The 27,966-nt window shown below is 46.6% G+C and overlaps 2 protein-coding genes and 1 long non-coding RNA gene across 3 annotated transcripts in view; 1 reads left to right on the top strand and 2 right to left on the bottom strand.

The window, feature by feature from the left end:
* LOC149439227 (uncharacterized) overlaps positions 1–27,966 on the top strand; it is a 173,872-nt gene that overhangs the window by 106,177 nt on the left and 39,729 nt on the right. The window lies entirely within an intron of this gene.
* Positions 1–27,966, bottom strand: part of LOC149439228 (SLAM family member 5-like) — an 80,559-nt gene that overhangs the window by 44,689 nt on the left and 7,904 nt on the right. The window lies entirely within an intron of this gene.
* On the bottom strand, positions 223–26,501 carry LOC149439229 (SLAM family member 5-like). The gene is made up of 3 exons (XM_089659310.1): positions 26,463–26,501; positions 24,795–25,122; positions 223–557 (listed from the first exon to the last, which is right to left on the bottom strand). Exons 1-3 carry the CDS (start codon positions 26,499–26,501, stop codon positions 223–225), a joined length of 702 nt encoding a protein of 233 aa, XP_089515436.1.

The raw sequence follows: 27,966 nt of genomic DNA, 5'->3' as shown, positions 1-27,966 counted from the left end.
AACAATAGGAAGTATATTTCTCAAACATAATTTCGATGACTGAACTAGGGACAGGTAGGGACATCAAGTATTAGAAAGTGAGAACTGCACCAGAAATCTCACTAGATGGAAAAAACATGAAACTAACACCCCTGTACATGTTTTCTGCTCTCTGCCTATCCAGATTTCAGATTACAGTCACTGTGGACCCTACCCACCGCTTCCACTGCATCCATTATACTGTTAAATGGCAGGTGTTCTGATTTGTCTCCTACCATTTGGAGGACTCTTTAATGTTCTATTATGCCAACAGAAGTCCTTCACAGAGACATTCTTCTCATCAGCGGGATTTTGTATTATACACATTAACTCCACATCCCAGGGGTCATTCTTCAATGTGATCTGGATTCTGTCTTCAGAACTATTATACAGCTGATAGGCAGAGTTTCTATGTCTGTACTTCCAGGTATAGGACAACGATGATTTGTTTTTTGAAGCAGAACAATCAAGGGTCACATTGCACCAGTCATCAGTCTCCTTCTTGTCTGCAATTGTTATAACTGGGGTAGGAACAGGTTCTGTAGAGAAATAAAACCAGACATTAGATGTATTTTATATATTTTTAAAGAAAGGCTCTAACCTCTATTTTAATGATAAGGTAGAGAAATGAACAGGTTTTGGAATAGAAAAATATAAGCAATTAGTACATTTGCCTGCTTCCTAGTGATAAGAACTTCATGAGTTCTTTATCATTTGAATGGGTGACGGGGAACTAATTGGTGAAACTATTGGATGCAGCAAATTTTTCAGATATCAGGGTATCTACAAATCTGTGTGATGTAAGAGTAATTGGGGGGTTAAGTGAATCAGTCCTGTGAAAGCCCTTTTTTTGGGAGTGTATGCTGCCTGTGTGCCCTGCTACAGGAATCAGCAGTGATTTAGGGGGTCAGAAGACAGAACAATGGTGCATGGTGGGGGGACACAAGCATCAGATGCTCTCGGTAAGAGAAGGGATGAGGTAATAAAAAAGGTACACTGCAAAGATGAGTAGATTACATGTCTTCTACTGAAGGTGGGTGTTGGTTTTAAATCCTTAAAATGTTACTAAACTTATGGCCCTGCATTCACTATATCTGGTCTCCCCGGAACCTGCATTCACTATATCTGCTCTCCCCGGACCTGCATTCACTATATCTGGTCTCCCCGGACCTGCATTCACTATATCTGGTCTCCCCGGACCCTGCATTCGCTATATCCGGTCTCCCCGGACCCTGCATTCACTATATCTGCTCTCCCAGGACCCTGCATTCACTATATCTGCTCTCCCAGGACCCTGCATTCACTATATCTGGTCTCCCCGGACCCTGCATTCACTATATCTGCTCTCCCAGGACCCTGCATTCACTATATCTGCTCTCCCAGGACCCTGCATTCACTATATCTGGTCTCCCCGGGCCCTGCATTCGCTATATCTGGTCTCCCCGGACCCTGCATTCACTATATCTGGTCTCCCCGGACCCTGCATTCACTATATCTGATCTCCCACAGTACACACAACATGGAAGTGCAATTATTTTAATAAATAAAAACTGCTAAATACCTTTACCATCAGCAGTTAGAGTTAGATGCTTCTTCTGACTTCTATCAGTGTTCAGCTGAACACTGCTTGAAGCTTGCATGAGGAGTTTTCATTTTGCTCTGGGAGGATGCAGAACCCCTGACCTCTGTTTGGACAGTGCTGATTGGCCCTGTGCTGATCACATGCACCCAATACACACCAAACTGTGCATAGTGACTCCACACCATATGTCTTATCAGGAAATAAGAGGGGGGCACTGGAAGAAGGGGAGGATTAGAGAATACAGGATCAAACAGCCTTCTTACACAATGCAGAGGATTAACCCTTTAGGTATAACAAGCATGCTTTACTGCATGTACAGACTGATTGTACTGTTGGTGGTGTAGTTACACTTTAACAATCCAATGGTGTCTCTATATTATTATGTTGTGTTCTTTGCAGCCAGCTAATAAAGCTCTAGTTTCTGATATTATGTAATGTATCCCTAAAAAATAAATGAGTGTACTTGTTAGATACTATGGTGTTTGTCTAAACTATTACCATTAATTAATTTGACAAACAAAACAAAACACAATATATGATACACCTGTGGTTCGCTGGCACTCACACCTACTCATTAGACAGTGTTCTGTAAGAAAATTAAATATATAAATTGTGCCGCGCTCCTGTGTATAAATAATTACAATATTCACTATTTCAAATGACAATCCAGAGAAAAAAAAAGAAAAAAATAATAAAATGATATATATACATTATATCTAGTGTATAAAATACAATTATCTTCTGCTTATAACATCATAAATAAATACCACATACTGTGCTGGTGACTAGAGATGAGCGAAGTATTCAAAAATTCGATTCGACTGATTCGGCGAATTCGTAGAAAAAATTCGATTCGAGTCGAATATATTCGCTGTGAATTTAACTTAAAAAAGGGTGTTTCTAGGCTTCAGAGAGACTTAATATTAGTGCAGAACACTGTACCTTTAATTTAAATGCCCTTGGAGTCTGCTGGGGAAGAGAAATAATACTGTCAGGCAGTATGACATGCAGATGAGTGCCGTCGATCTTAGAATCACCGCACACTTCACTCATTTGGCCAGTCACGGGGCCAAAACCAGAGTGTGGAGCCACAGTGTGGCGGTGGAGGCAGCAGCAATGGGAGGCCATGCAGCACCCTATGACAAAAATGGAAACCACCAGCAGTGTGAGGAGACCTGAAAGTGGCACATGGCAGAGTGTGGCGATAGAGACAGCAGCAATGGGAGGCCGTACAGGGACCCATGACACACTCTGGACCTGGCAGCAGCATGAGGAGGCGGTACAGGGGCCCATGGCAGATTACGGGCCTGGCAGCAGCATGAGGAGTCGGTAGGGGGGCCCATGGCAGATTACAGGCCTGGCAGCAGCAATGGGAGGCCGTACAGGGACCCATGACACAATCTGGACCTGGCAGCAGCATGGGGAGGTGGTACAGGGGCCCATGACAGATTACGGGCCTGGCAGCAGCATTTGGAGTCGGTACGGGGGCCCATGACACACTCTGGACCTGGCAGCAGCATGAGGAGGCGGTACAGGGGCGCATGACAGATTACAAGCCTGGCAGCAGCAACTTGGACAGGAGGACGTTCAGTTTCTGCACCGTCTGGTGCGTGCTCGCAAACTGTTGTCTCTTGGAAACGGATTCCAAGAAAGACTGCTGACGGAATCCGTGAAGAGGAGTAGCAGGAGAAGGAGCATCTGAACGAGCGGAATATGCCAACAAGCGACAACAGGGGCCCATGACAGATTACGGGCCTGGCAGCAGCATGAGGAGTCGGTACGGGGGCCCATGGCAGATTAGGGGCCTGGCAGCAGCTATGGGAGGCCCGTAATCTGCCAGCACCCTATGACAAAAAATGGAACCCACCAGCAGTGTGAGGAGACCTGAAAGTGGCACATGGCAGAGTGTGGCGATGGAGACAGCAGCAATGGGAGGCCGTACAGGGACCCATGACACACTCTGGACCTGGCAGCAGCATGAGGAGGCGGTATAGGGGCCCATGGCAGATTAGGGGCCTGGCAGCAGCTATGGGAGGCCCGTAATCTGCCAGCACCCTATGACAAAAAATGGAATACACCAGCAGTGTGAGGAGACCTGAAAGTGGCACATGGCAGAGTGTGGCGATGGAGACAGCAGCAATGGGAGGCCGTACAGGGACCCATGAGAGACTCTGGACTTGGCAGCAGCATGAGGAGGCGGTATAGGGGCCCATGGCAGATTAGGGGCCTGGCAGCAGCTATGGGAGGCCCGTAATCTGCCAGCACCCTATGACAAAAAATGGAACACACCAGCAGTGTGAGGAGACCTGAAAGTGGCACATGTTTGGGGCATGATTCATGGCGGATTTAGTCAGTTGTGTCAGGAACTGGTGGTTTGAAATCCAGACTAATCCACGCCTGATTCATTTTCACAAACGTCAGTCTCTCCACACTTTGGGTGGACAGTCGTGTCCTCCGCGGAGTTGCAATACCTCCTGCCGCACTAAACACGCGCTCCGATGCCACGCTACTGGCCGGGCATGACAGCCTTTCAAGGGCAAATTCAGCTAGTTGGGGCCAAAGGTCAAGTTTCGTTGCCCAGTAGTCAAGGGGATTGTCTACCTCGGTTGGCAGGGTGCTGTCCAAGTAGGCCTAAGCCTGTTGTTTGAGGTCCTGCTCCAGGTCCACCTGATGCTGCTGCTGCTGCTGCTGCTGCGGCTGGTTAGTAGTTTCCTCACTGCGCTGGTGAAGAAAGCTACTCATCATCGACTGCAGACTGAGGCAGCCGCTGCTGGTGGAGCTGCCACTGCTCCTACCACCCCACCCCTCCCCTGCTGCCATGGCAGCGGAACGCGAGCGCACAGGGCCCACAGTGTCTGAGGATGGACATTGGCGCAGAAAGGCAGAGACCAGCTGACTACATAGGTGGTTTTTATAGTACGTTATTTTGGCCTCCCTCTCAGCAGGTGTGAAAAAGGCCACCATTTTGGAACGGTAGCAAGGGTCCAACAAGGTGGACAGCCAAAAGTCATCCCTCTGTCTGATGGTTATTATTCGGCTGTCGCTACGCAAGCAACCGAGCATGCTATGGGCCATTTGTGCCAAGGAATGCGAGGGACTCCCTGCCTCCATCTCCACAGCATACTGCCACGGTGCGTCTGGGTCCTCTGTCTCCTCCTCCTCCTCCTCTACCAGATGCTCCTGCTCCTCCACTCCTGTCCGCTGAGTGGAAAAACCACCCATTTCACTCAATAATTCCTGAGCACCAATGTCCTCCTCTACCTCCTCCTCTTCTTCCTGTCCTGCCCCCACAGGGGTCATGTGGCGTTGAGATCTGTGCGCCACGTCTACCGCACCCTGACCAGCCATTGTTAACAGCATTTGTTCCAGGACGTGCAACAGAGGAATGACGTCGTTCATCCCATAGTCCTGCCGACTCACGAATAGCGTGGCCTCCTCAAAGGGCCTGAGCAAGCGCAGGTGTCACGCATGAGCTGCCAATGGCTGACATCTAAGTTACACAGGGAATACCTTTATCCGCTTTTAACATCAGGAAATCTGTGATGGCCTTTTGCTGTTCGTAAAGGCGGTCTAACATATGTAGGGTTGAATTCCACCTTGTTGCAACGTCACAGCATGAGGAGTCGGTATAGGGGCCCATGGCAGATTAGGGGCCTGGCAGCAGCTATGGGAGGCCCGTAATCTGCCAGCACCCTATGTCAAAAAATTATACACACCAGCAGTGTGTGAGGAGACCTGAAAGTGGCACATGGCAGAGTGTGGCGATGGAGACAGCAGCAATGGGAGGCCGTACAGGGACCCATGACAGACTCTGGACCTGGCAGCAGCATGAGGAGGCGGTATATAGGGGCCTATGGCAGATTAGGGGCCTGGCAGCAGCAATGGGAGGCCCGTAATCTGCCAGCACCCTATGTCAAAAAATTCTACACACCAGCAGTGTGTGAGGAGACCTGAAAGTGGCACATGGCAGAGTGTGGCGATGGAGACAGCAGCAATGGGAGGCCGTACAGGGACCCATGACAGACTCTGGACCTGGCAGCAGCATGAGGAGGCGGTATATAGGGGCCTATGGCAGATTAGGGGCCTGGCAGCAGCTATGGGAGGCCCTTAATCTGCCAGCACCCTATGTCAAAAAATTCTACACACCAGCAGTGTGAGGAGACCTGAAAGTGGCACATGGCAGAGTGTGGCGATGGAGACAGCAGCAATGGGAGGCCGTACAGGGACCCATGACAGACTCTGGACCTGGCAGCAGCATGAGGAGGCGGTATATAGGGGCCTATGGCAGATTAGGGGCCTGGCAGCAGCTATGGGAGGCCCTTAATCTGCCAGCACCCTATGTCAAAAAATTCAACACACCAGCAGTGTGAGGAGACCTGAAAGTGGCACATGGCAGAGTGTGGCGATGGAGACAGCAGCAATGGCAGGCCGTACAGGGACCCATGAGAGACTCTGGACCTGGCAGCAGCATGAGGAGGCGGTATATAGGGGCCTATGGCAGATTAGGGGCCTGGCAGCAGCTATGGGAGGCCCTTAATCTGCCAGCACCCTATGTCAAAAAATTCAACACACCAGCAGTGTGAGGAGACCTGAAAGTGGCACATGGCATGAGAGACTCTGGACCTGGCAGCAGCATGAGGAAGCGGTATATAGGGGCCTATGGCAGATTAGGGGCCTGGCAGCAGCAATGGGAGGCCCGTAATCTGCCAGCACCCTATGTCAAAAAATTCTACACACCAGCAGTGTGTGAGGAGACCTGAAAGTGGCACATGGCAGAGTGTGGCGATGGAGACAGCAGCAATGGGAGGCCGTACAGGGACCCATGAGAGACTCTGGACCTGGCAGCAGCATGAGGAGGCGGTATATAGGGGCCTATGGCAGATTAGGGGCCTGGCAGCAGCTATGGGAGGCCCTTAATCTGCCAGCACCCTATGTCAAAAAATTCAACACACCAGCAGTGTGAGGAGACCTGAAAGTGGCACATGGCAGAGTGTGGCGATGGAGACAGCAGCAATGGGAGGCCGTACAGGGACCCATGAGAGACTCTGGACCTGGCAGCAGCATGAGGAGGCGGTATATAGGGGCCTATGGCAGATTAGGGGCCTGGCAGCAGCTATGGGAGGCCCTTAATCTGCCAGCACCCTATGTCAAAAAATTCAACACACCAGCAGTGTGAGGAGACCTGAAAGTGGCACATGGCAGAGTGTGGCGATGGAGACAGCAGCAATGGGAGGCCGTACAGGGACCCATGACAGACTCTGGACCTGGCAGCAGCATGAGGAGGCGGTATATAGGGGCCTATGGCAGATTAGGGGCCTGGCAGCAGCAATGGGAGGCCCGTAATCTGCCAGCACCCTATGTCAAAAAATTCTACACACCAGCAGTGTGTGAGGAGACCTGAAAGTGGCACATGGCAGAGTGTGGCGATGGAGACAGCAGCAATGGGAGGCCGTACAGGGACCCATGACAGACTCTGGACCTGGCAGCAGCATGAGGAGGCGGTATATAGGGGCCTATGGCAGATTAGGGGCCTGGCAGCAGCTATGGGAGGCCCTTAATCTGCCAGCACCCTATGTCAAAAAATTCAACACACCAGCAGTGTGAGGAGACCTGAAAGTGGCACATGGCAGAGTGTGGCGATGGAGACAGCAGCAATGGCAGGCCGTACAGGGACCCATGAGAGACTCTGGACCTGGCAGCAGCATGAGGAGGCGGTATATAGGGGCCTATGGCAGATTAGGGGCCTGGCAGCAGCTATGGGAGGCCCTTAATCTGCCAGCACCCTATGTCAAAAAATTCAACACACCAGCAGTGTGAGGAGACCTGAAAGTGGCACATGGCAGAGTGTGGCGATGGAGACAGCAGCAATGGGAGGCCGTACAGGGACCCATGACAGACTCTGGACCTGGCAGCAGCATGAGGAGGCGGTATATAGGGGCCTATGGCAGATTAGGGGCCTGGCAGCAGCAATGGGAGGCCCGTAATCTGCCAGCACCCTATGTCAAAAAATTCTACACACCAGCAGTGTGTGAGGAGACCTGAAAGTGGCACATGGCAGAGTGTGGCGATGGAGACAGCAGCAATGGGAGGCCGTACAGGGACCCATGACAGACTCTGGACCTGGCAGCAGCATGAGGAGGCGGTATATAGGGGCCTATGGCAGATTAGGGGCCTGGCAGCAGCTATGGGAGGCCCTTAATCTGCCAGCACCCTATGTCAAAAAATTCTACACACCAGCAGTGTGAGGAGACCTGAAAGTGGCACATGGCAGAGTGTGGCGATGGAGACAGCAGCAATGGGAGGCCGTACAGGGACCCATGACAGACTCTGGACCTGGCAGCAGCATGAGGAGGCGGTATATAGGGGCCTATGGCAGATTAGGGGCCTGGCAGCAGCTATGGGAGGCCCTTAATCTGCCAGCACCCTATGTCAAAAAATTCTACACACCAGCAGTGTGAGGAGACCTGAAAGTGGCACATGGCATGAGAGACTCTGGACCTGGCAGCAGCATGAGGAAGCGGTATATAGGGGCCTATGGCAGATTAGGGGCCTGGCAGCAGCAATGGGAGGCCCATAATCTGCCAGCACCCTATGTCAAAAAATTCTACACACCAGCAGTGTGTGAGGAGACCTCAAAGTGGCACATGTTTGAGGCATGATTCATGGCGGATTTAGTCAGTTGTGTCAGGAACTGGTGGTTTGAAATCCAGACTAATCCACGCCTGATTCATTTTCACAAACGTGAGTCTCTCCACACTTTGGGTGGACAGTCGTGTCCTCCGCGGAGTTACAATACCTCCTGCCGCACTAAACACGCGCTCCGATGCCACGCTACTGGCTGGGCATGACAGCCTTTCAAGGGCAAATTCAGCTAGTTGGGGCCAAAGGTCAAGTTTCGTTGCCCAGTAGTCAAGGGGATTGTCTACCTCGGTTGGCAGGGTGCTGTCCAAGTAGGCCCAAGCCTGTTGTTTGAGGTCCTGCTCCAGGTCCACCTGATGCTGCTGCTGCTGCTGCGGCTGGTTAGTAGTTTCCTCACTGCGCTGGTGAAGAAAGCTACTCATCATCGACTGCAGACTGAGGCAGCTGCTGCTGGTGGAGCTGCCACTGCTCCTACCACCCCACCCCTCCCCTGCTGCCATGGCAGCGGAACGCGAGCGCACAGGGCCCACAGTGTCTGAGGATGGACGTTGGCGCACAAAGGCAGAGACCAACTGACTACATAGGTGGTTTTTATAGTACGTTATTTTGGCCTCCCTCTCAGCAGGTGTGAAAAAGGCCACCATTTTGGAACGGTAGCGAGGGTCCAACAAGGTGGACAGCCAAAAGTCATCCCTCTGTCTGATGGTTATTATTCGGCTGTCGCTACGCAAGCAACCGAGCATGCTATGGGCCATTTGTGCCAAGGAATGCGAGGGACTCCCTGCCTCCATCTCCACAGCATACTGCCACGGTGCGTCTGGGTCCTCTGTCTCCTCCTCCTCCTCCTCTACCAGATGCTCCTGCTCCTCCACTCCTGTCCGCTGAGTGGAAAAACCACCCATTTCACTCAATAATTCCTGAGCACAAATGTCCTCCTCTACCTCCTCCTCTTCTTCCTGTCCTGCCCCCACAGGGGTCATGTGGCGTTGAGATCTGTGCGCCACGTCTACCGCACCCTGACCAGCCATTGTTAACAGCATTTGTTCAAGGACGTGCAACAGAGGAATGACGTCGTTCATCCCATAGTGCTGCCGACTCACGAATAGCGTGGCCTCCTCAAAGGGCCTGAGCAAGCGGCAGGTGTCACGCATGAGCTGCCAATGGCTGACATCTAAGTTACACAGGGGAGTACCTTTATCCGCTTGTAACATCAGGAAATCGGTGATGGCCTTTCGCTGTTCGTAAAGGCGGTCTAACATGTGTAGTGTTGAATTCCACCTTGTTGCAACGTCGCAGATCAGGCGATGCTGTGGAATTCCGTTCTGCCGCTGCAGCTCAAGGAGGGTGTGCTTTGCGGTGTAGGAATGGCTGAAATGCATGCAAAGTTTACGTGACATTTTAAGGATGTCTTGCAGTGGGATGGTGGATTTTAAGAACCGCTTGACAACCAGATTGAACACGTGAGCCATGCATGGCGCATGGCACAACCTTCCTTGACGCAGAGCAGACACCATGTTCTTTCCGTTGTCAGTCAACATGGTTCCGATTTTCAGTTTGCGCGGAGACAGCCATCTGTCGATTTCTCTGTTCATTACACTCAGAAGTTCCTCCCCTGTGTGACTACGTTCGCCAAGGCATACCAGGTGCAGAACAGCGTGACACCGTTGCGCCCTGCACATGTGATATGCCGGTCGGGTAATGGGACTTGGCACGGGGGTGGCGGCTGAGGACACGGCGGAAGAAGAGGTGGTAGAGGCGGACATCTTTGCCGGACCAAGGACGTGCAAACGTGGAGGCAAAAGCGGCGTGACCTGTCCAAGTTGCTGGTGCGGCTGTGACGGCACCACGTTCACCCAGTGGGCCGTAAATGACATGTACTGTCCCTGACCGTAGTTACAGCTCCACACGTCGGCGCTGCCGTGCACTTTGGCAGAGACCGACATGCTCAAAGACTGGCCCACCATGTCTTCTACATGTGAATGCAGGGCTGGCACTGCCTTTTTGGCGAAGAAATGACGGCTTGGCACTCTCCACCGAGGCGCGGCACAAGCCATCATTTCTCTGAAAGGTGCTGAGTCCACCACTTGGAAAGGGAGGGACTGCAGCACCAGCAACTTGGACAGGAGGACGTTCAGCTTTTGCACCGTCGGGTGCGTGCTCGCAAACTGTTGTCTCTTGGAAACGGATTCCAAGAAAGACTGCTGACGGAATCCGTGAAGAGGAGTAGCAGGAGAAGGAGCATCTGAACGAGCGGAAGATGCCAACGAGCGACAACTCCCCTCAGCAGAGGTGTTGGAGCCTTGACTGGCTGATGGAGGGCGATTGACGTCGGGTGACGGAGCAAGTAACGGAGCGGGTGATGGAGCGGGGGCTGGGGCGGGCAGAACCGCCGTATCTTTATCACGGTTTTCCCAGGCCACCAAATGGCGACGCTGCATATGCTGCCGCAACGCTGTAGTCCCAACATGGGCCCCCTGGCCACGCTTGACTTTCTGGCCACATAGTCGACATACGGCTACGTTTACTTCCTCGGGCGGCTTGACGAAAAATTGCCACACCGCCGAGTAGGAAACTTTGCCCCCGATACTCCTCACTGGCTGACTGCTGCTTCCTCCGTGCACACCGGCACCACTACTGGCCGTGGTGGTAGGCTGCAGTGGAGCTGGTGCTCTACTCCGTGGCCGTTTGGCTCCACTGACACTGCTGCGACCCTGCTGCTGTCTCCTGGGCAACCCACCGACTGTTTTGCTCGCTGCCAAGCTGCCACCCTCTTCTCCTGATGATGCGGAAGAAATTGCCTGATGACGACGAGGCTGCCAAGTGCGATCAACCTCCTCATCATCAAGTAGGGTCTCCGCCTCACTACTAGCCCCCTCGGCTGCGTCTGGGTCAGGAGACAGACCTGTCTCTAGACCGGCTACCGAGCCACTCTCCTCGCCACTACTTCTTCGCCTGGCTGCTGAAAAGGCGGATGTCTCCCCCCGTTCCTGACCGCCCTCTGTTAGCTCTTCCTCACTGTACAGTGGGGCTGAGCCCACAGCATGCGATACTTCGCTTGGTGAGGGAACACCAAAGGACAGGGGCAGGTAGAGGACACGTGATTTCAGTGGGCTTGGTCCCGGGCCATGCCAACTAACGGTTGTGTCTGACGTACCCACCGACCGTTGGCTGTAGGTGTCAGAGGTGACCTGGGAAGAGGAAGACGACCGAGCCAACCAATCGACGACGGCAGGGTTGTCGGTGGAGACACGACCGCTGGATGACACCGGGAGCACTGGCCTCTGGCTGCGAATAGTGCTGCCTCGACCCCTTCCTCTGCTGCCACGTCTGCTCGCTCCTAAAACATTGCCTCCTCTGCCACTCCTCTGCATGTTGTCTGACATACTCTTTAATTAAACGATTATGTGTCCCTGAGTAACAATTCTGTGTCCCTGAGTAACAATTCTGTGTCTGTGCGAGTAACAATTCTGTGGCCCTAAGTAACAGTTCTGTGGCCCTCAGTAACAATTCTGTGTCCCTGATTAACGTTTCTGTGGCCCCAAGTAACAGTTCTGTGGCCCTCAGTAACAATTCTGTGTCTGTGCGAGTAACAATTCTGTGTCTGTGCGAGAAACAATTCTGTGGCCCTAAGTAAAGTTTCTGTGGCCCTAAGTAACAATTCTCTGGCACTCAGTAACAATTCTGTCTGTCCCTGAGTAACAATTCTCTGGCACTCAGTAACAATTCTGTCTGTCCCTGAGTAAAAATTCTCTGGCCCTAAGTAAAGTTTCTGTGGCCCTGAGTAACAATTCTCTGGCACTCCGTAACAATTCTGTCTGTCCCTGAGTAACAATTCTCTGGCACTCAGTAACAATTCTGTCTGTCCCTGAGTAAAAATTCTGTGGCCCTAATTAAAGTTTCTGTGGCCCTAAGTAACAATTCTCTGGCACTCAGTAACAATTCTGTCTGTCCCTGAGTAACAATTCTCTGGCACTCCGTAACAATTCTGTCTGTCCCTGAGTAACAATTCTCTGGCACTCAGTAACAATTCTGTCTGTCCCTGAGTAAAAATTCTGTGGCCCTAATTAAAGTTTCTGTGGCCCTAAGTAACAATTCTCTGGCACTCAGTAACAATTCTGTCTGTCCCTGAGTAACAATTCTCTGGCACTCCGTAACAATTCTGTCTGTCCCTGAGTAAGAATTCTCTGGCACTCAGTAACAATTCTGTCTGTCCCTGAGTAAAAATTCTGTGGCCCTAATTAAAGTTTCTGTGGCCCTAAGTAACAATTCTCTGGCACTCAGTAACAATTCTGTCTGTCCCTGAGTAACAATTCTCTGGCACTCCGTAACAATTCTGTCTGTCCCTGAGTAACAATTCTCTGGCACTCAGTAACAATTCTGTCTGTCCCTGAGTAAAAATTCTGTGGCCCTAAGTAAAGTTTCTGTGGCCCTGAGTAACAATTCTCTGGCACTCCGTAACAATTCTGTCTGTCCCTGAGTAACAATTCTCTGGCACTCCGTAACAATTCTGTCTGTCCCTGAGTAAAAATTCTGTGGCCCTAATTAAAGTTTCTGTGGCCCTAAGTAACAATTCTCTGGCACTCAGTAACAATTCTGTCTGTCCCTGAGTAACAATTCTCTGGCACTCGGTAACAATTCTGTCTGTCCCTGAGTAACAATTCTCTGGCACTCAGTAACAATTCTGTCTGTCCCTGAGTAAAAATTCTGTGGCCCTAATTAAAGTTTCTGTGGCCCTAAGTAACAATTCTCTGGCACTCAGTAACAATTCTGTCTGTCCCTGAGTAACAATTCTCTGGCACTCCGTAACAATTCTGTCTGTCCCTGAGTAACAATTCTCTGGCACTCAGTAACAATTCTGTCTGTCCCTGAGTAAAAATTCTGTGGCCCTAATTCAAGTTTCTGTGGCCCTAAGTAACAATTCTCTGGCACTCAGTAACAATTCTGTCTGTCCCTGAGTAACAATTCTCTGGCACTCAGTAACAATTCTGTCTGTCCCTGAGTAAAAATTCTGTGGCCCTAAGTAAAGTTTCTGGGGCCCTGAGTAACAATTATCTGGCACTCAGTAACAATTCTGTCTGTCCCTGAGTAACAATTCTCTGGCACTCAGTAACAATTCTGTCTGTCCCTGAGTAACAATTCTCTGGCACTCAGTAACAATTCTGTCTGTCCCTGAGTAAAAATTCTGTGGCCCTAAGTAAAGTTTCTGGGGCCCTGAGTAACAATTATCTGGCACTCCGTAACAATTCTGTCTGTCCCTGAGTAACAATTCTCTGGCACTCAGTAACAATTCTGTCTGTCCCTGAGTAAAAATTCTCTGGCCCTAAGTAAAGTTTCTGTGGCCCTGAGTAACAATTCTCTGGCACTCCGTAACAATTCTGTCTGTCCCTGAGTAACAATTCTCTGGCACTCAGTAACAATTCTGTCTGTCCCTGAGTAAAAATTCTGTGGCCCTAATTAAAGTTTCTGTGGCCCTAAGTAACAATTATCTGGCACTCAGTAACAATTCTGTCTGTCCCTGAGTAACAATTCTCTGGCACTCAGTAACAATTCTGTCTGTCCCTGAGTAACAATTCTCTGGCACTCAGTAACAATTCTGTCTGTCCCTGAGTAAAAATTCTGTGGCCCTAAGTAAAGTTTCTGGGGCCCTGAGTAACAATTATCTGGCACTCCGTAACAATTCTGTCTGTCCCTGAGTAACAATTCTCTGGCACTCAGTAACAATTCTGTCTGTCCCTGAGTAAAAATTCTCTGGCCCTAAGTAAAGTTTCTGTGGCCCTGAGTAACAATTCTCTGGCACTCCATAACAATTCTGTCTGTCCCTGAGTAACAATTCTCTGGCACTCAGTAACAATTCTGTCTGTCCCTGAGTAAAAATTCTGTGGCCCTAATTAAAGTTTCTGTGGCCCTAAGTAACAATTCTCTGGCACTCAGTAACAATTCTGTCTGTCCCTGAGTAACAATTCTCTGGCACTCGGTAACAATTCTGTCTGTCCCTGAGTAACAATTCTCTGGCACTCCGTAACAATTCTGTCTGTCCCTGAGTAACAATTCTCTGGCACTCAGTAACAATTCTGTCTGTCCCTGAGTAAAAATTCTGTGGCCCTAAGTAAAGTTTCTGTGGCCCTGAGTAACAATTCTCTGGCACTCCGTAACAATTCTGTCTGTCCCTGAGTAACAATTCTCTGGCACTCCGTAACAATTCTGTCTGTCCCTGAGTAAAAATTCTGTGGCCCTAATTAAAGTTTCTGTGGCCCTAAGTAACAATTCTCTGGCACTCAGTAACAATTCTGTCTGTCCCTGAGTAACAATTCTCTGGCACTCGGTAACAATTCTGTCTGTCCCTGAGTAACAATTCTCTGGCACTCAGTAACAATTCTGTCTGTCCCTGAGTAAAAATTCTGTGGGCCTAATTAAAGTTTCTGTGGCCCTAAGTAACAATTCTCTGGCACTCAGTAACAATTCTCTCTGTCCCTGAGTAACAATTCTCTGGCACTCAGTAACAATTCTGTCTGTCCCTGAGTAAAAATTCTGTGGGCCTAATTAAAGTTTCTGTGGCCCTAAGTAACAATTCTCTGGCACTCAGTAACAATTCTGTCTGTCCCTGAGTAACAATTCTCTGGCACTCGGTAACAATTCTGTCTGTCCCTGAGTAACAATTCTCTGGCACTCAGTAACAATTCTGTCTGTCCCTGAGTAAAAATTCTGTGGCCCTAATTAAAGTTTCTGTGGCCCTAAGTAACAATTCTCTGGCACTCATTAACAATTCTGTCTGTCCCTGAGTAACAATTCTCTGGCACTCGGTAACAATTCTGTCTGTCCCTGAGTAACAATTCTCTGGCACTCAGTAACAATTCTGTCTGTCCCTGAGTAACAATTCTCTGGCACTGAGTAACAATTCTGTCTGTCCCTGAGTAAAAATTCTGTGGCCCTAATTAAAGTTTCTGTGGCCCTAAGTAACAATTCTCTGGCACTCAGTAACAATTCTGTCTGTCCCTGAGTAACAATTCTCTTGCACTCCGTAACAATTCTGTCTGTCCCTGAGTAACAATTCTCTGGCACTCAGTAACAATTCTGTCTGTCCCTGAGTAAAAATTCTGTGGCCCTAATTCAAGTTTCTGTGGCCCTAAGTAACAATTCTCTGGCACTCAGTAACAATTCTGTCTGTCCCTGAGTAACAATTCTCTGGCACTCGGTAACAATTCTGTCTGTCCCTGAGTAACAATTCTCTGGCACTCAGTAACAATTCTGTCTGTCCCTGAGTAAAAATTCTGTGGCCCTAATTAAAGTTTCTGTGGCCCTAAGTAACAATTCTCTGGCACTCATTAACAATTCTGTCTGTCCCTGAGTAACAATTCTCTGGCACTCGGTAACAATTCTGTCTGTCCCTGAGTAACAATTCTCTGGCACTCAGTAACAATTCTGTCTGTCCCTGAGTAAAAATTCTGTGGCCCTAATTAAAGTTTCTGTGGCCCTAAGTAACAATTCTCTGGCACTCAGTAACAATTCTGTCTGTCCCTGAGTAACAATTCTCTGGCACTCCGTAACAATTCTGTCTGTCCCTGAGTAACAATTCTCTGGCACTCCGTAACAATTCTGTCTGTCCCTGAGTATGAATTCTGTGGCCCTAACTAGCGTTTCTTTGTCCCTAAGTAACAGTTCTGTGGCCCTCAGTAACAGTTCTGTGTCTGTGCGAGTAACAATTCTGTGTCTGTGCGAGTAACAATTCTGTGGCCCTAAGTAACAGTTCTGTGGCCTTCAGTAACAATTCTGTGTCTGTGCGAGTAACAATTCTGTGTCTGTGCGAGTAACAATTCTGTGGCCCTAAGTAAAGTTTCTGTGGCCCTAAGTAACAATTCTCTGGCACTCAGTAACAATTCTGTCTGTCCCTGAGTAACAATTCTCTGGCACTCAGTAACAATTCTGTCTGTCCCTGAGTAAAAATTCTGTGGCCCTAAGTAAAGTTTCTGTGGCCCTGAGTAACAATTCTCTGGCACTCAGTAACAATTCTGTCTGTCCCTGAGTAACAATTCTCTGGCACTGAGTAACAATTCTGTCTGTCCCTGAGTAAAAATTCTGTGGCCCTAATTAAAGTTTCTGTGGCCCTAAGTAACAATTCTCTGGCACTCAGTAACAATTCTGTCTGTCCCTGAGTAACAATTCTCTGGCACTCAGTAACAATTCTGTCTGTCCCTGAGTAACAATTCTGTGGCCCTAATAACGTTTCTGTGGCCCTAAGTAACAATTCTCTGGCACTCAGTAACAATTCTGTCTGTCCCTGATTATGAATTCTGTGGCCCTAACTAGCGTTTCTTTGTCCCTAAATAACGATTCTGTGGCCCTCATTAACAAGTCTGTGTCCCTGAGTAATGGTTCTCTGTCCCTAAGTAACTTTTCTCTGTCCCCAATTATCGTTTCTGTGGCCCTAACTCTGTCCCTGTCCCTAGTACAGAGCGGTCTGCCTCTGTTCAATAACTGCAGGCAAATGAAGAATTCCAAAATGGCCGCTATTTATAGCTCGACCATTACACAGTGCTGGCTGGCTGGCTGCTGATAGGCTGATGCGATCACATGTAGTTGAGGCATGCATTATGGGTCAGCGCGCCTTGTCTGCGCGCCTTCCCAGACATCCCCGCTCCGTCGCCGCACATGTCAGCCGCCATTTTCTGAAAAATTTCGATTCGCGCGTCCGAATTAGGCTATTTTTCGGATTCGGCACGAATCGAAATTTTTCAGATATTCGACTCGAATTCCACTTCGGATACTTCGATTCGCTCATCTCTACTGGTGACGATAGTAAATAGTGATAGTGATAAAAACAATATGTATGAAAAAGTGCTCATAGACAGTCCTCTTTCAAGTTAAATTATGATGGTGCAATGCCACTCCCATAATCCACGTGCAGTGTGATTTTATTATGCGCTCACCTCAGGTTTTGCCTTATAAAAAGGCAAAACTAGCTTTTTGTCCTTATAGGACTGCTGATGATCCTCCTGCTTAGGATATTCCTGATGGCAAATGGGATGATTATGCTCGATCTTAATCCACCTGGGATCTCTGGAGTGATTATGCCTGCTGCTGATCAGGATTTGATGGCTAAATGGATATTTCGCTTTTTCTTCCAAAGGTCTCCTTCCTCCTATACTGATTTCTCTCCAATATATCACAGGATGATTGTATGAAGAAACAAAACCATCAGGATGCTTTATCCTTTTAAAATTAAGGCTTTATTTGCTGCTGCAAGTTCCATACAGAGTTTTTAGCATAAGCTTCAGAGTAAGGCAGTTTCAGCCTGTCCTGCAGTTTCTGCTATGCTTGCCGTGCTGTGCTGTGTCCAAGACAACGTTGTGATGTCAGAGCCCCTCCCCTACGCGTTACGTCACCGGGTCACGTGACTTCATCAGGGGGATATGATTGGACATCACAACTATTGCTGCTATATATATATATATATATATATATATATATATATACCGGCCGCCATTTTATTGGAGTCCGCATGTGCGTGGCCATCTTAATGGGGTCAAATGTGTATGTTGCTGCACCCAGATTCCGACAGATGAAACTGTCAGTGGAAAGCTAATTAACCCTTTAACGTCAGACGTTGACTAACGGACAGGCCATGTATAGCATTCACTGAGGGCTTTCTGGATTGCTATATACATCTTATACTGTGTATATTACAATTAATACATGGAATTTTTGCACAGCTAAATACTGCCTAAAAAATAATAAAAATATATAAAAATACTATAGCTATGAATCCTATTATGTCATCAAATCTAATATTGTATGTGCTATTAAAACCAAATCTTTAATTACTGCGCCATTAAAAACCTCAAATTCTTGAATGAATAACGTTCTAAAATGTATCTAATATATCTCCCTATATTTTACTCATCTTTTAAAAACTGATATATAAAAATATATGAAATTACCTCCTACTTCCTAGTGGCGGATCATACAATCTACTACCTCTTAGGGAAAGCGATAATACTTTATTATTTTCAAACTATTTAGAACCCAGTCAATATTTTTATATAAAGTCATGATTACAATGATATGTATATATAAAAAATTAACATCTAATAATGATGTATACCCCATAAAATTTTTATAAAATTAAAAAATTAAAAATCTGAAATTATCCCAACCTGATTTTTATTTATTACTAATAAAACATGTCAGATCAAATTCTTTGTTCAAACCATTTGGAGCTAAACAACCCATTTCGTGAATCCACTTCGACTCCTTTTTGCTTATTTCTCTAATCAAGTTATCACCCCTCCAATGATGGGTATGTTTTTCTATACCCCAGAATTCTAATAGTCTGGCGTCTTTATTATGATGTTGTCTAAAATGTAGTGATAAATGATGATGTTTGTAACCTCTATTAATGTTGTATACATGTTCCTTTATACGTTCTTTTAATAATCGTTTAGTCCGTCCTATGTATAATAAATTACATGGACATTTTAAGGCATAAATAACTCCTTTGGTTTCACAGAAGATAAATTGTCTAATTTTATACTCTTTCCCATTGTTAGGGTTATTAAATGTAAATCTCCGTCTGGGATTATGCGTTACTCTACTGCAGCTGTAACATCTGCCACAGGCATAGAAGCATGTGCCTTGAAAGAAACTCATATTATTCCCCATTATTCCCCCCGGGTCAATTCCCCCGGGTTATTCCCCATTATTCCCCCGGGTCAATTCTGACAGTTCTCTATGTGTAAAAAATCAGCATTTTTTTGCTAGAAAATTACTTATAACCCTTAAATATTATATTTTTTGAAAGCAGAGACCCTAGAAATTAAAGCAAATGCTGTTGGAATTTTTTGTGTTATATTTTCTCAGATATTTTTAAAAAGGAAATTTTTATGAAAAAATAATGTAATACACAATTTTTTGACAAAATATAAAAAGATAATGTTATGCCAAGTTAATATGTCAAGTTTTAAAATTGCGAACACCCGTGGACCGGCGACAACCTATGGTACCTAAAAATCTTCACAGGCCATTCTTTAAAAGCCTTTACAGTTTACCACTTTAGAGTTACACAGAAAGTCTGGCATTAGAATTATTGCTCTCACATTGAAGTCCGTGGAGATACCTCATGTGTGGGGCGATCGCCATTTACATATGCATGCAATACTCATGTATGCTTTCACAAGTGGACAAGAGCATGGGGGAGGGGGGGGTTTCAGGGGCACTTTTTAAAATTATATTTTTAGTTGTATTATTTATATTTAATTTTAATTTATTAATATGATTTTTTTACTATTATTTATAATTGTTTTACTATTATTTATAATGTTTTTATTATTATTCCATTTTTCTGTCCCTTTAATTTTGTTTTAAACAACTTTATTGCTGTCAAAAGGGATGAACAACATCCCTTGTGATAACATGGGCCACGACAAGCCCTCTTTATGGAAAGATCTGGGGTCTACTAGGCCCCATTTATCTCCTCTGCCCTCCAAAGCATCTGATCAAATAGAGATTGGTTTGACCAAACAAACCTTCTCCAGGAATGATATCTGTTACCAGCAGACTACACAATTCACAGGATCAGTTGAACATTGTCATATTTTTGAAACACCTTGCATTATTCTGGAATAAATAATTCCCCAATAGAAAATAACTTGTGCTTGTACCTGTAGATGGAATAGACAAATGACACTCGAGTATAAGCCGACCCGAATATAAGCCGAGGTACCTAATTTTACCACAAAAAACTGGGAAAAACTATTGACTCGAGTATAAGCCGAGGGTGGGAACACCAGTGGGAAGAATCGTGCCTCATCATTGGTGTCAGTGGGAGGAATAGTGCCCCATCATTGGTGTCAGTGGGAGGAATAGTGCCCCATCATTGGTATCAGTGGGAGGAATAGTGTCCCATCATTGGTGTCAGTGGAAGGAATAGTGCCCCATCATTGGTATCAGTGGGAGGAATAGTGCCCCATCATTGGTGTCAGTGGAATAGTGCCCCATCTTTGGTGTCAGTGGGAGGAATAGTGTCCCATCATTGGTGTCAGTGGGAGGAATAGTATCCCATCATTGGTGTCTGTGGGTTGGTGGAGGAATAGTGCCCCATCATTGGTGTCAGTGGGGGGGAGGAAAAGTGCCCCATCGTTGGTGTCAGTGGGGGGGAGGAACAGTATCCCATGATTGGTGTCAGTGGGGGGTGGAATAGTGCTCCATGATTGGTGTCAGTGGGGGGTGGAATAGTGCCCCATCATTGGTGTCAGTGGGGGGGGGGAGGAATAGTGCCCAAACGTTGGTGTCAGTGGGGGGGGGGAAAGTGCCCCATCGTTGGTGTCAGTGGGAGGAATAATGCCCCATCATTGGTATCAGTGACACCAATGATGGGGCACTATTCCTCCCACTGACACTTGCTGACCCCTGTTCCAGTATGGTGCTGCTGCAGCCAGCATATGTGGTTGCAGCAGCACCTAAGCACGGCACACTTACCTGCATCTCCTTCACTCGATTTTCGCGGGGCTGCTCAGCTCCGCCTCCTCGCCGGTGATTGGCCGCCTGTGTGCCTTTCCTGAGCTACAGTTCTGGCGGCCAATCACCGGTGAGAAGGCGGAGCCGTGCAGCCGCGCGAACATCCAGTGGACGAACCGAATGAAGGAGCAGCCGCGCTTCCTGGACCGGATCGTCGTGGGACCGGAGCCAGGTAAGAGACAGCAGCCCCCTGCAGACGTTGACTCGAGTATAAGCCGAGGGGGCCGTTTTTCAGCACAAAAAATGTGCTGAAAAACTCGGCTTATACTCGAGTATATACGGTAGATATTATAAGTACATTAGATGGATGATACTTCTGTGTCATAACAATAATAATAATAATCAGACATAAAGCAACACTTAGGACAAAGCATAGCCCAAACCAAACCCTCCATTCCTGAATTCCATATAAACATTAAACTATAGTTACATAGTTACATACTTAGTCTGGCTGAAAAAATACAAAAGTCCATTCAGTTCATTTAAAAAAAAAAAAATTATAATCCTATACCCACAGTTGATCCAGAGGAAGGCAAAAAAAAACAGCAAAGCATGATACAATTTGCTCCTGCAGGGGAATACAATTCCTTCCTGATCCCCCGAGAGGCAATCGGATATTCCCTGGATCAACTTTACCTATAAATGTTATATCCAGTTATATTCTGTGTATCTAAGAAAGAATGTCCTTGCCCAAACTAAAAAAAGCCTATGAAAAAGGTACCAGGGGCATCTCATGGGGCCCCCTACTGACCCCGGGCCCTCGGGCAGTGCCCGAGTTTCCAAATGGTCAGTCCACCCCTGATTGTGACAGATCTTGCTGTGCTACAGCACAAGCCTGGTGAGGAAATGTAAGAAGGACCCCAGGTGCACTACCGGGATTAGAGGAGGGAACCAGTATCCAGACCCCACCACATTTACAAGTTCCAGGCCGTTCAGGAAGGATATCTCTAACACCCACGTTTGGAGAGGAGAGGATCCTGTTCCAGGCTATACCATCAAGGGAACCACCGCTCCTGGTTTATCTGATCTTTGCGCATTAAGATTGCGCTTCCAGTGAGTGGGCAATCTTTCTATATCTATTTGAACGCACGTCACCAGATTTCCAGGTTTAAGCACACGGGGAGTTCTAATATTGGTCCATCATTTACCAGTGGGGACAACTACCACCAGCAAATTGATTAATTGTGGACATTATACTGTTTATTGCATGTTATACAGTATCGATGATTGGTTAGTCTCTTGGCCAATACTTATTTAGCGCTGCACTACGTTTATGATCTTTACAATTGAGAAAGATTGTGATTACTTTTTTGGTACAATAGCTGCTTCAGTGAGCGCTCGCTTTACACTCTTGGTTCTGAAGGTAAAAGGAAGGCGTTCCTAAAGCATATGGTTTATTGTGACACACGTTTTCAAATCCTCCGGTATCAGATTCCATTGCAGCTCCTGGCTTCCAGTTGCATGATATCTTAGGGGCCACAATGGAAGTTGGTGCTTGAAAATGTCCCTCTGGCAGACTTTGTGACCACAAGCCTGGATAGGTAGCTAAAAAATGCTCAGCATGTACCAACGACTGTGATGAACAGTCTTTGAACAGTGAATGTCAGCATGAATGAATGGATCAGCATTGCAGATTCATTCATTCACTGACCCTGGTAATATCTAACTTTTTACACAGTATACAATTAAACCCTGGTGATTGTGTGACTTCTGAGTACCTAAACCATTTCATTTTTTCTTAAGCCCTGAGGAAGGAGGAGATCCATCGGCCCCTGAAACATGGTGACTGTTGTACTTTTTGTGGTCATTTATTGAACAAAAAAATCATCGTAGTACTTTTGGATCATTTTTGGCACGCTTTTTGATTCAACAATATAAAAATGTATGTAGAGGTCATAGGACTAGTCACCAGTCAAAGTCGTCCCTAGGGTTGGTGTCACCCGGTGCAGTAACACGTGGTGTCACCCCTCCAGAGAGGAAGGAGCGGTGCCGGTGTTGAGGTAAAATGAGTATCCCGACCCGTGAAGATATGTATCCCCTGAAGCAACTGTGCATGTGCCGGTTTCAGGCCGAAGAATCCGATCTCCGACTTTATCACAGAGCTGCCACAGTTAATCCCTTACAGGCTGCAAACCGCTGATCACGATGGGTAGACAGGATCAAACAGCCTTTTTATACAATGCAGAGGATTAACCGCTTAGGTTTCACAGTGAGTATAACAAGCATGCTTTACTGCATATACAGACTGATTTTACTGTTGTGGTTCATGCATTGTGTAAAAAGGCCATTTGATCCTGTCTTCTCTTCCCCTCCTCTTGTTCAAATGTCCACCTGATAAGACAGACCGGAGCCACATGCACATGCTTAGTTTGGTGTGTATTGCTAGAGAGTTTTTTTTGTTCTTGGAAGAGTGCATGTGATCAGAACAGGGTCAATCAGCACTGACCAGACAGAGGTCAGGGGTTTTGCATCCTCCTAGAGCAGAAACAAAACTCCTCCTCCAAGCTTTAAACAGTACTCAGCCGAACACTGATAGAAGTCACAAGACGGCTCTAACTGCTGATGAGAAAAGGTATTTAGCAGTTTATATTTACTAAAATAATTGCATTTCCATGTTGTGTGTACTGTGGGAAACCAGATATAGTGAATGCAGGGTCCTGGGACACCAGATATAGTGAATGCAGGGTTCAGGGAGACCAGATATAGTGAATGCAGGGTCCGGGGAAAGCAGATATAGTAAATGCAGGGTCCGGGGAGACCGGATATAGTGAATGCAGGGTCTGGGGAGAGCGGATATAGTAAATGCAGGGTCCGGGGAGACCAGATATAGTGAATACAGGGTCCAGGGAGACCAGATATAGTGAATGCAGGGTCCGGGGAAAGCGGATATAGTGAATGCAGGGTCCGGGGAAAGCGGATATAGTGAATGCAGGGTCTGGGGAGAGCGGATATAGTGAATGCAGAGTCCAGGGAGACCAGAAATAGTGAATGCAGGCTCCAGGGAGACCAGATATAGTGTATGCAGGGTCCGGGGAGAGCAGATATAGTGAATGCAGGGTCCGGGGAGACCGGATATAGTGAATGCAGGGTCCGGGGAGACCGGATATAGTGAATGCAGGCTCCAGGGAGACCAGATATAGTGAATGCAGGGTCCGGGGAGAGCAGATATAGTGAATGCAGGGTCCGGGGAGACCGGATATAGTGAATGCAGGGTCCAGGGAGAACAGATATAGTGAATGCAGGGTCCGGGGAGACCAGATATAGTGAATGCAGGGTCCGGGGAGAGCGGATATAGTGAATGCAGGGTCCAGGGAGACCAGATATAGTGAATGCAGCGTTCAGGGAGACCAGATATAGTGAATGCAGGGTCCAGGGAGAGCGGATATAGTGAATGCAGGGTCTGGGGAGAGCAGATATAGTGAATGCAGGGTCCGGGGAGACCAGATGTAGTGAATGCAGGGTCCAGGGAGACCAGATGTAGTGAATGCAGGGTCCAGGGAGACCGGATATAGTGAATGCAGGGTCCGGGGAGAGCAGATATAGTGAATGCAGGGTCCGGGGAGAGCGGATATAGTGAATGCAGGGTCCAGGGAGACCAGATAGAGTGAATGCAGGGTCCGGGGAAAGCGGATATAGTGAATGCAGGGTCCGGGGAGACCAGATATAGTGAATGCAGGGTCTGGGGAGACCATATATAGTGAATGTGTGGTCCGGGGAGACCGGATATAGTGAATGTGGGGTCCGGGGAGACCGGATATAGTGAATGCTGGGTCCTGGGTTTAGGAACACTTTAATTTTGTCTAGGTATCTATGCTTTGCCTGGAGTTCAGCTTTATGGCAGATTTTTTTTCAGCTAACATTCTAGTAAATTTGGTCATTGGTTTTTACTTTACAGTTGGTAATACGGCATTTGGTGGATAGGCATCTGTTACTCTCTCCACAGAGTGAATATTTCGGTTTGCCTTTCATGTAAAAAATAGGGTTAAGCACTTTGAATACTGAGGGGTTAAATGTTAATGCATAGAATGCAGAGATGATGACATACCATACACATGGAGGATGTAGACTTTCTGATACATTGTCTTGGTATTAAAATGTATAGTTGCAGTATACACTCCACTGTCCTCCAGTCTCAGCTGTCCAATCTTCAGCGCTCTTCCATCATCCAGAATCTCCAGTCTTTGTTCAAATGTTTCCCTTATAAAAATAAGCTGATTGTTTGTGTAAGTCAACAATGGGGTTGTATTGAAGACCCATACTACTACCTGTACAGGATCTGATGGACCTCCATGAAGAGACATTGAGATAGATTGGTTTATAAGACCATTCAGTAGGACAGGGACCTCTCCTGTTATCAAAACAAAGTGCAGGAACTGATCAGTGTTAAAAGTAAATACACAGCAATTAGCCTTTCCATTATTATTACAAATACAAGTCCAAGAAATGGTTTAAATTATCTTACCAATCATTGTTAATGTTTCCAAACATTTTTGTGTAGTTTATAATTATATATGTACTAAGAAGCAGCCATATCCGCTCATTACATACACCGGCTCTGCATTCTGATTTGCATTGAGTTTACAAAACACAATGGTTGTCCTTTTCTTTCCCCTTTTATGATGCATGTATTTGAGTCGGCTCACTCTTCCAGAAATCTTATAGATAGGCAACCTAACTCAACTATCCTCATATTTATTAATGGTTCCAAATGGTTCCCTACTGCAGTACGGAAGAAACGCAAAAAGATACTCAGCAAATAACTGTTCTGTTTATTTGGCACAATTGAAAGTTTTTAACTGCTTCCATGCCGCCCTATAGCAGAAATATTGCTACAAGGGGGCACGGGTGCGCAAATTCATGTATATATACCTGATTTTGCAGTTCGCAGCCTCGGAGGTCAATCACTGAGTCCCAGCTGGTGATTCCCTGCCGGCACCTGACGATCTACGAGGATTTCCAATGGGGGAGAGACCTTTATATAAACGATACAGATCTCTCCTCTGTCAGCTCCTGCACACTGCTTTGTATGGCTCTGCATAGCAATGTGCTTACAGTGAAGCACACACACAGCCCCCATAGTAAAACAGCACACAGTTAACCCTTTGATCACCCCACATGCTAACCCCTTCCTGCCCAGTGTCATTAGTACAGTGTCAGTGCTTTTTATTAGCACTAATCACTGTATTGGTGTCACTGGGATGTCAGTGACACTAAGTCAGTTCCCCCCCAGTGTCAGAATGCTCACTGCAGTCCCGCTATAAGTTGCTGATCACTGCCATTACTAATGGAAAAAAAATTACAGTATAAATACCACCATTTTTTTTAACAAAGACATGTCGCGGAATACATTTTGGCCTAAATTTATGATGAAATTTGATTTTTTAAATTTTTTTTACTGGACATGTTTAATAGCAAATAGCCAAAAATATTGTTTTTTTTTTCTTCAAAATTGTTGGACTTTTTCTTTATAGCGCAAAAAATTAAAAACGCACAGGCGATCAAATACCACCAAAAGAGAGCTCAATTCATGGGGAAAAAAAGACGTAAATTTTATTCGGGTGTAGTGTTGCATGACCGCACAATTGTCAGTTAAAGTAACGCTGTAACACAAAGAAATGGCCTGGTCATGAAGGGGGGTAAATCCTCTGCAGGGCAAGTGGTTAAAGCAAAATAAACACAATAACTGTTTGGCACAGAGGTTCTTTCTATTTACTGAACTAGAATTTGCTTCTGGCAGATTTATTGGAGACATGCCTGATGCAAACATTTTGTACTTTTTTAAAAATAGGCTGGATATACAGTACATCTGGTACATGTTGAAAAACTTTCTGTAGCGGATACATTTTCTACAGTATAGTAAAAAATGGAATGAGTGAGCGCTAAAATAACGTAATGTAACAGCGGCTATGCACCAAAGGCACCATATAAGACCTCCAGATAAACAGTAAACTAAAGGGGGGGTGCAGGGCTAATGAAATGCACAAAGATGATAATTAAATAACTAAACAATAAATTCATATATACATAATAAAGTGACACAGTGCAAATATATGTGGCTGGTATCGTGAGAAAGATGTACTTTATTAAATTAAAGGTAAGATCAAGGTAACAATGTGAGTGAGATCACAGATGATCTTCAGACCTCCAATGACTGGAAACGTGGATGAGGTGAGAAAATAAAGTATAGATTGCGCACTCACCAGATACGCAATCTTTATGCGCATTTGTATATCAAAAACATCAGATGTCCTCACATACAGTTGCAAGAAAAATTATGTGAACCCCTTGGGATTACGTGGAGTTTTGCATGAATTGGGCATAAAATGTGCTCTGAACGTCATCTAAGTCACAACAATAGAAGAACACAGTCTGCTGAACATAATACTACACAAACATTAGATGTTGCCATGGTCTAATTGCACATAACATGTAAACATTCACAGTGCAGGGAGGAAAAAGTATGTGAGGCCCTAGCTCAATGACTTCTCCCAGAGCTAATTGGAGCCAGGAGTGAGCCAACCTTGACTCCAATCAGTGTGATGATATTGGATGTGTTGCTGACAGCTGTCCTGCCCTTAAAAAACACACACCTGTTTTGGGTTTACTGGTTTCAAGAAGCATTGTCTGATGTGAACCATGCCTCCCAGAAAAGAGCTCTCAGAAGACCTACCATCAAGAATTGTTGACTTGCATGAAGCTGGAAAGGGTTACAAAAGTATCTCCAAAAGCCTTTATATTCATGGGTCCACGGTAAGACAGACTGTCTACAAATGGAGAAAGTTTAGCACTGTTGCTACTCTCCCTAGGCGTGGTCGTCCTGTAAAAATGACTGCAAGAGCACAGCGCAGAATGCTGCATGAGGTAAAGAAGAATCCCAGAGTGTCAGCTAAAGACCTACAGAAATCTCTGGCACATGCTAACATTTTTGTTGACACATCTACAATAAGGAAAACATTAAACAAGAATGGAGTACATGGGAGGACACCACGGAGGAAGCCATTGCTGTCCAAAAAGAATATTGCAGCACGTTTGAAGTTTGCAAAAGAGCACCTGGATGTTCCACAGCACTACTGGCAAAATATACTGTGGACAGATGAAACCAAGATTGAGTTGTTTGGGAAGAACACACAACACTATCTGTGGAGAAAAAAAGGCACAGCACACCAACATCAAAACCTCATCCCCACTGTAAAACATGGCGGAGGGAGCATCATGGT

This window comes from Staurois parvus, unplaced genomic scaffold (genome assembly GCF_062004578.1).
Source record: "Staurois parvus isolate SC_StPar_1 unplaced genomic scaffold, SC_StPar_1.0 ptg001146l, whole genome shotgun sequence".
Taxonomy (NCBI): domain Eukaryota; kingdom Metazoa; phylum Chordata; class Amphibia; order Anura; family Ranidae; genus Staurois; species Staurois parvus.
This window is presented reverse-complemented; position numbering and strand designations above follow the sequence as displayed.